Source organism: Jaculus jaculus, chromosome 8, assembly GCF_020740685.1.
Source record: "Jaculus jaculus isolate mJacJac1 chromosome 8, mJacJac1.mat.Y.cur, whole genome shotgun sequence".
In the NCBI taxonomy this organism is placed as follows: domain Eukaryota; kingdom Metazoa; phylum Chordata; class Mammalia; order Rodentia; family Dipodidae; genus Jaculus; species Jaculus jaculus.
The window spans coordinates 134,870,735-134,879,260 of record NC_059109.1 but is presented as its reverse complement, the minus strand read 5'-3'; the positions used below and the strand labels follow the sequence as shown (position 1 = coordinate 134,879,260).

Genomic DNA, 8,526 nt, shown 5'->3' with positions numbered 1-8,526 from the left:
GAACTGTGAACAGGAAAGTAAGAGCAACAGTTTCCAAGGCTAAGGGCTCGAGGTCAGTTTAGATTGTAGTGGAAAGATGCAGATGGCCTGGGGCAGAAAGCTGTCAGCGCACATCACTTTGTTCAGAATAGTTTTTATCAGACTGCATACAGCTTGTCAACACCAACTTGGATGTCCACTGCTCTGACACACAAACCATTCACTAGGATTCTTCTCCCCATATCTCATATATCGTAATATTGTTATGCGAATCCACCGGCATCTCTGGGACTTGCAGCCTGAGGTTACTGCCGGCTGCCATGGAGACTTTAAGACTCCGCACCTTGGACACAAATTTCACCAGTTCCATCTCCAGCTGAGTTAAGGTATTGAAGGTGCAGTCTTTGGTGGTGGAAGCATTTTGAGTTTTCTTGGACGGACCACGAAACTGATAGCTTCGAAGGCCAGTAGGATTCTGCTCCTGTCAAGAAAGAGATTCAGGGTGAATAACTGTCGACTTTCCTGGTTTAGACAGTTCAGAAATTGGCTCACCTAAAAGAACATGATTATAGCCTCACTCTAACTAGTCTAAGTTTTGGCAAACCATGACTGAATATCACTTGTTTTTGTACATCATTTTTTTCACACCAAAACAATGTTTTTTTTTTTTTAAATAATTTTATTTATTTATTTGAGAGTGACAGACACAGAGAGAAAGACAGATAAGAGGGAGAGAGAGAATGGGCGCGCCAGGGCTTCCAGCCTCTGCAAACGAACTCCAGACGCGTGCGCCCCCTTGTGCATCTGGCTAACGTGGGACCTGGGGAACCGAGCCTCGAACCAGGGTCCTTAGGCTACACAGGCAAGCGCTTAACCGCTAAGCCATCTCTCCAGCCCCAAAACAATGTTTTTATTTCCAATGTTTAATTGGGTTTGCGCAGAGGCATGACACTGGTTTAGAAAAGATACACATATATCTTCATGTAAGTTACATATTTTACAGAAAGCTTAAACATTCAAGTCATGGGATGGAGAGACGGCTTAGCAGTTAAGCGCTTGTTTGCACAGCCTAAGGACCCCAGTTCAAGGCTCGATTCCCCAGGACCCATGTTAGCTAGATGCACAAGTGGGTGCACACATCTGGAGTTCGTTTGCAGTGGCTGGAGGCCCTGGCGTGCCCATTCTCTCTCTCTTTCTGCCTCTTTCTCTCTCAAATAAATAATAATAATAACAACAAGCTTTAAAAAATTCAAGTCATACAAAACTCAAAAACTGTATTAAAAGTTTGAATGTAAAACTCAGATCTTTTGGTTAAAAATAAAATACTTTTATTGGAACACAGCCATGTTCTCTATTTGCATATTAGCTATGGCTCAGGCAGGGGCAGTGGAGAGACCCACAGGGCCTGCAAGGCTGAAAATAATTTCTATTTGGCTCCTTACAGGAAACCTGGCAACCAGTTTAAACCAGAATGGATATAGTGTCTTGAAGTGCTGGGTCTGTCCAGGACGTAAGTGCTGTCCGTGCTCCTTCTCGCTGGACACTTTGAATCATGCTAGAGACCACCATTTTAAATTTTTATTTATTTATTCTTTAAATGCATATTTCTTTTTTGTTACTTTTATTTATTTATTTCAGAGACAAAGAGGCAGATAGAGAGAGGGAATGGGTGCACCAGGGCCTCTAGCCACTGCAAACAATCTCCAGATGCATGTGTCATGTTGTGCATCTGGCTTTACATGGGTAGTGGGGAATCAAACATGGGTCCTTTGGCTTTGTAGGGTAGCGCCTTAATGGCTAAGCCATCTCTCCAGCCAATTTTTTAAAAATTTATTCCAGAGAAAGAGAGAGGGAGAGAGGGAGGGAGGGAGGGAGAATATGAGCAAACCAGGGCTTTCAGCCACTGCAAACTAATTCCTGAAGCATGCGCCATTTTGTGCATCTGGCTAACATGGGTCCTGGGGACCTGACCCTGGGTTCTTTGGCTTTGCAGGCAAATACCTTATCCACTAAGCCATCCCTCCAACCCTAAATTTTTATTAGCCTTTTTTTTGTGGGAGGAGGTGGTTCAAGGTAGTGTCTCACTCTAGCTCAGGTTAACCTGGAATCCTCCTACCTTCCAAGTGCTGGGATTAAAGGCTTGTGCCATCACTCCCAGCTCTTTTTAGCCTTTTATTTTTTGGCTTTTTTTTCTCTCTCTCTCTCTCTTTCTTTCTCCCTCCCTCCCTCCCTCTCTCTCTTTTTCTTTCTTTCTTTTTGAAGTAGAGTTTCATTTTAGCCCAGGCTGACCTGGAATTCACTATGTAGTTTCAGGGTGGCCTTGAACTCACAGAGATCCTCCTACCTCTGCCTCCCTAGTGGGATTAAAGGTTTGTGCCACCACGCCCAACCTTTATTGTTCCCCCAGCCCCCCCCCCCCCCGCGCCCCCACCCCCACCCCGCGAAGTAGGGTCTCACTCTAGCTCAGGCTGACCTGGAATTCACTATGTCGTCTCAGGGTGGCCCTGTACCTCCTCCTACCTCTGCTTCCCAAGTGCTGGGATTAAAGGTGTAACCCGGCTCCTTCACTGTATTTTAAAAATTTTATTTACTTATTTTTTTTTTAATTTATTTGAGAGTGACAGACACAGAGAGAAAGACAGAGGGGGAGAGAGAGAATGAGCGCGCCAGGGACCCCAGCCACTGCAAACGAACTCCAGACGCGTGCGCCCCCTTGTGCATCTGGCTTACGTGGGACCTGGGGAACCGAGCCTCGAACCAGGGTCCTTAGGCTTCACAGGCAAGCGCTTAACCACTAAGCCATCTCTCCAGCCCAAAAATTTTATTTACTTATTTATATATTTGAGAGAGACAGAGACTATGGGCATGCCAGGGCCTCTAGCCGCTGCAAACAAACGCTAGACGCATGTGCCCCCTTGTGCATGGCTCAGCGGGTCCTGGGGGATCAAACCTGGGTTCTCTGGCTTTGCAGGCAAACAGCTTAACCGCTAAGCCATCCCTCCAGCCCTTATCAGCCCTTTAACACAGGCTTCGTTACTTCCTTTATGGGAACTCATCGGGGCAGCGCTCCCTTTGGGCTCAGGAAGTGTGAACTGCTCTGGGTGGAGTCCGTTTTCGCGCGCGCGCCTACCTTCTTCTTCTCCCGTTCTCCTCGGAACTTCAGGATCGCATACAGCGCAAGGATGAGGAGAAGCCAGAGCCATTTGCTCCCAAGCCAGCCTTGGGCGTGCTCTGGAAGGTTCTGCCTGATCCGGAAGTGCCCTCCACAAGGCGCCTTGCCCGGGGTCTCCTTGGCCTTGTCCTTCAGCGAGCAGAACATGAAGGCGTAGCTGCAGGAGACGCACAGGGGCAAAACCACGGACCATCTCAGCGTCCGCATGGTGAGCGCTGGCGGGCCGGGTAACTGCTCATGGTGGGTCTGCCTGCCCGGGCACCGAGCGACGGGACGCCCGGGGCTGGGCCTTGGTGATGTCACAGAGGGCCCTGGCCATTGTGATGCCTTCGGCTGGAGGGGGCAGCAGAAGCCTAGGAGGAGTTCTAGGGAGGAGACACTTGGAGAAGGCAGTGCAAGAGGAGGGGAGTGAAGGGAAGTCATTTCCCTGCCAAGTTATTTTATTTATTTGAGAGTGACGGGGGGGGGGGGGGGAGAGAGAGAGAGAGAGAGAGAGAGAGAGGGAGAATGGGCCCACCAGGGCACCAGCCACTGCAAACAGAACTCCAGATGCATGCGCCACCTTGAGCATCTGGCTTAGTGGGTCCTGGAGAATCGAACCTGGGTCCTTAGGCTTCGTAGTCATGCACCTTAACCGCTAAGCCATCTCTCCAGCCCCAGGATGTTCTTTGTGAGCCCAGTGCTACGTCGGCAGGTGCTGCAGTCTATTTCTGGTGTATCTGATGCATGCCCTGGGGAGCAGCGGAGCTGATGGGCCTGGGTCCAGTGGGAAACGGGTACCAACTATGCTACCCACCCAGCTGGGGCCAGAGGCGCCTTCCCTCCTGCCTGCATTCTTGCTAAAACTGACTTGTCAACTTGAGGGGTTTGGGAGGGAGACGTCACCTAACTCCGGGATTTTGCTACTTTGAAAAACAGACACTCTGGGAGCTGGGGGTGGTGGCGGTGGTGGTCCCTTTTGTCACAGGGTCTCTGCTGAGCACAGTAGGGATCCCCTCTGGCAGTGACATCCCCTCCACAGTCCCCACCACAGCCTGTCACTGGACACTGATCTCACCAGCATCTGCCATCGCTGGGAGATGGAGCCAAGGACAGAGCTGTCCAAGGGCGGCTCCAGGTCAGGTAGAGCAGGCCGGGTGACAACCCAGAGACAAGGACACGGCCTGCTGACGCTGAGCCCAAGCCAGGCACAGTGCGAGGAAGAACCTGGTACAAATATACCAGCTGGGTACAGAGGTGACATAAGCAGAGCTTGTCAGCGGCACATGAGGCCTGTCCTGCCCCCCCACCCCGCGTGGTCCTTTCCCCCACCCCGCGTGGTCCTGCCCCCCACCCCGCGTGGTCCTTTCCCCCACCCCGCGTGGTCCTGCCCCCCCACCCCGCGTGGCACAGCTTGTGTGTCACCTGTTGGCTTAATGGGGACCAGCAGAGAGGGTACTGCAGGGGCACTCCCCAAGTCAGTGAAGGGCTGACCAGACGCCCCGGGCGGCTGTCATAGGACCCGCCTGTCCCCACAGCCCCTTCAGAAGTGGCTGGCCCTGTGTCCCAGGAGCCCTTCAGCCTTAGTTGGGAGGCTCATGCTTGGTGGGACCAGACATAAATGGGGGTCTCGATGCTCTTTGGAAGTGGCGTAGGGGTTCTCTGGGGGTCCCATGTCTGCAGACGACGTCCTGCACTTCAGGCCGACCCTAGCATCTGGTTGCTGTTTGCCATATGGAGAAACAGACTCGATTTACACACACAAGCCCACACAGCAGATGCTTCTCGCGCTTGACTTGCACTATTTGGAAACACTTGTGCACTTGATGACAGGAGTCCCTTTTCCTACAACGTAGTCAAAAGTCTGGCACAAGCCTGGAGGAATACAGCCAGGAAAAGCAGGGGCACTCTGGGAAGGCCCCAGGGCAGGATTCTCCCCAAGGCAGTCCAGGATGAAACTAGTTTGAATTAGCTATTTATTTTCATGACCTAGCTTCAGTTAAAGCAGTTTTTAAAATTTTTATTTGACAGAGAAGGGTGGGGAGAATGGGTGTGCCAGGGCCTCCAGCCACTGCAAACGAACTCCAGACACGTGCACCCCCTTGTGCATCTGGCTGACGTGGGTCCTGGGGAATCTGACCTGGGTCCTTTGGCTTTGCAGGAAAGCACCTCCACCCCTAAGCCATCCCTCCAGCCCTAGTTAAAACATTTTTTCTCCTGAGGGCCAGAGATGGCTCAGCAGGTGACAGCCCCTGAGAGGTCATACAGTGAGCGCAGCTGCATGTTTTCAGCTCCATTGTGTCTTGGATTTTTGTTTTTCGAGGAGGGTCTCACTCTAGCCTAAGCTGACCTAGAATTCACTATGTAGTCTCAGGGTAGCCTTGAACTCAGTGGTCTCTTGAGTACTGGGTTTTTCCCTTTTTAAATTTTTTTTTATGTATTTATTTGAGAGCGAAAGGCAGAGAGAGGGAGGGGGAGAGGGGGGGAGAATGGGTGCGCCAGGGCTTCCAGACACTGCAGACGAATTCCAGATGCGTGTGCCCCCTTGTGCATCTGGCTAACGTGGGTCCTGGGAAATTGAGCCTCGAACCGGGGTCCTTAGGTTTCAGAGGCAAGCGCTTAACCGCTAAGCCATCTCTCCAGCTCTCCCTTTCTTGTTTTTAAAGCAGAGTCTCGTTCTAGCCCAGGCTGACCTGGGTCCCAGCTATGCCTTGGAGGCTCCCCTCCTTCGCAGACTGCCTGGGCAAGGACTCTGCAGAACCACACATGCTGCAATCCAGCAGGCTGCTGCGGGCTACAGGGTTCCACCTGTAAAGCAGGCCAGAACCACTGGCCCACCTCCTGGGGCTGTTGGGAGTCGGAGACAAGCCTGCAGTGGGTGTGGCTCCCCAGCCACTGTGCAGCAGGGCACCTCCCTGACAGCAGCTGGGTTGACCCTCATGTGGGGCAACAGCCAACCTTGCTGGTCCTCAGAATGCCGGTCCCCAGGACTCTGAAAGGTCATGCCCTTGGTAACCATTATAAGCCTAGAAAAGGATCTTGGGGGCTGGACAGATTGCTTAGCAGTTAAGATGTTCGCCTGCGAAGCCAAAGGACCAAGGTTTGATTCCCTACTATGCACATAAGCCAGATGCACAAGGTGGCACCTGAGTGAGTTCATTTACAGTGGCTGGAGGCCCTGGCGTGCCCATTCTCTTCCTCTTTCTATCTGCATCTTTCTCAATCTTTTTTTTTTCCCAAGGTAGGGTTTCACTCTAGCCCAGGCTGACCTGAAATTCAATATGTAGTCTCAGGGCGGCCTCAAACTCATGGTGATCCTCCTACCTCTGCCTTCTGAGTGCTAGGATTCACCACGCCTGAAAGAAACCAAATTAAAAAAAAAAAAAAGATATTGGAAGAAAACCTTTTCCCTCCCTGGTTGGTGGGTCCCTCCTGGAGCAAGGAAGAACAAAGGCCAGGAGCTTAGTGAGACTTAAGTTTCAAGGCTGAGGACGTTATGATTGGGTCACAGGAAAAATATGGACATAGTCCAGACAGTCAATGTAAAATAAAGGCTGAAATTCAGAAAGTGAAATCCAGGCATGGTGGCACACACCAATAATCCCAGCACCTGGGCTGTGGAGCTGAGGGTCAGGCGTTCAAGGTCATCAGCCTGGGCTACGTGAGACTGTCTGAACATCTACCTACCAAATATGTGGGAGGAAGAAAAATGGCCATCAAGATGAGCTTTAGTCAGTCAAGTATAAATAAGAGGATTACGTTTCCTTCATTTTTAAAAAATATTTTTATTTGCAAGCAGAAAAAGATAACATGAATGGGGGGCCCAGACCCTCCAGCCATGGGAAACTCTGGATGCATGCGCCACTGCATCTGGATTATGGGGGTCCTGAGGAATCGAACCCAGGTCATTAAGTTTTGCAAGCAAGCACCTTAACCACTGAGCCATTTCTTCAGTCCTAAGTTTCATTTATAAAGATAAAACACACTAATCTTTTTTTGTTTGTTTTTATGAGGTAGAGTCTCACTGTAGCCCAGGCTGACCTGGAATTCACTATGTAGTCTCAAGGTGGCCTCGAATTTAAGGGGGTGCTCCTACTTCTGCCTCCCGAGTGCTGGGATTAAAGGTGTGCACCACGGCAAAAATTTTGATCAAATAAAAATTGTCACAAGAGTAATTTAAAGTTTTTTTGTAAATATTTTTATTTGTGAGAGAGAGAATGCAGAGTGAGCACGTCCACACGAAGGCCTCTCCTGCTGCAAACACTCCAGATGCCTGCACCACTTTGTACATCTGGCTTTACATGGGGAATTCAACTTGAGCTGACAGGCTTTGCAAACAAGTGCCTTTAACTGCTGAGTCCTCTCCAGCCCTCATGAGAGTAACAAAAGAAAGCAAAACCTCTAAAACCCAATCCTAACAAATAAAAAACAAGTATTTCTGCAGTCACACTGCTGAAGTCCTTGGGTTTCATCCTTCCTATCTTGTCAGTGAGAGCCAATGGGTGATGGAGCAGGTTTTTGGTTTTTTATTTTCTGAGGCAACTTGTTATGTAGTCAGGCTGGCCTTGAACTTGCAGCAATCCTCCTGCCTCAGTCCCAAGGGCTGGGGCTACAGACAAGCCATCACACCCAGGTCGGGCGGTTTTACAGGGCGGTCTCACCACTGCTCTGTAGGCAGCTCCAGGCTATTTGCAGCTCGCTGCAGCCCCTACCGGCCTTTGGTGCGGCGTGCGGGTCTGGTGTGAGTTCATGAGCGGTTTCGCAGGAAACCCAGCCTGCCAGGAGGCTCTCACCTTATGTCCAGTTCCCCCTTCAGCCACGTCTGCGGGGAAAGCGTGGCATTCCTGGGACTGTTAGTACTTAACTCCCACCACTGTCACTGTGATGTCTCCCAACGTTTTTACCAAGACATCAGAGGAGGAGAGACAGGAGAGAAGAGGCAGACCAGCTTTCTTTTTTACCAGATCACTGCATGGCCAGCTAACCTCGGCTGTCTTCACACAGAAAGGCAGGAAAGCCCCAAGCGTCAGCAAGCAAGGTCAAGACTGCCTCTGGAATCTGCTGCTCTCAGCTCACTCACCGGTCCATTACAATTCACAAAGCAAAGCTGACTGCGCCTTAGGAGGAAGCTGCAGGCTTTCTCCACTGAAGCCTAAAGGCCAGGTCCCCAGGCTCTCTGGCCGTGGCAGGCTAAGCACAGGTACAGCCCGTGGGGAAGCTGCTGGCCATGCTGCAGGCCACCCCATGTCCTCCCTGGGGCCCCCACCTCATAGCAAGTGACCACACTGGTGGCAGACTGGTGAGGACAATTTGAGAAGGCTGAGACACACCAGGCCGCCCACATGTCCTCCCTGGGCCCCACCTCATACCAATAGCAAGTGACCACACTGGTGGCA

General features: G+C 51.0%; 1 protein-coding gene across 1 annotated transcript; it reads right to left on the bottom strand.

Moving 5' to 3' along the window:
* Nucleotides 1–202: 202 nt before the first annotated feature.
* On the bottom strand, nucleotides 203–3,358 carry LOC101593632 (protein FAM209B). Its single transcript, XM_004663843.2, has 2 exons — nucleotides 3,110–3,358; nucleotides 203–460 (listed from the first exon to the last, which is right to left on the bottom strand). The coding sequence occupies exons 1-2, from the start codon at nucleotides 3,356–3,358 to the stop codon at nucleotides 203–205; spliced, it is 507 nt and encodes a 168-aa protein (XP_004663900.2).
* Between the last annotated feature and the right edge of the window lie 5,168 nt (nucleotides 3,359–8,526).

Coding starts and splice junctions, on each gene's coding strand:
- LOC101593632 (XM_004663843.2), bottom strand. CDS start 3,358: ATGCGGACGCTGAGATGGTCCGTGGTTTTGCCCCTGTGCGTCTCCTGC. Junction 461..3,109: donor GAGAACGGGAGAAGAAGAAG/GTAGGCGCGCGC, acceptor CTTTCTTGACAG/GAGCAGAATCCTACTGGCCT.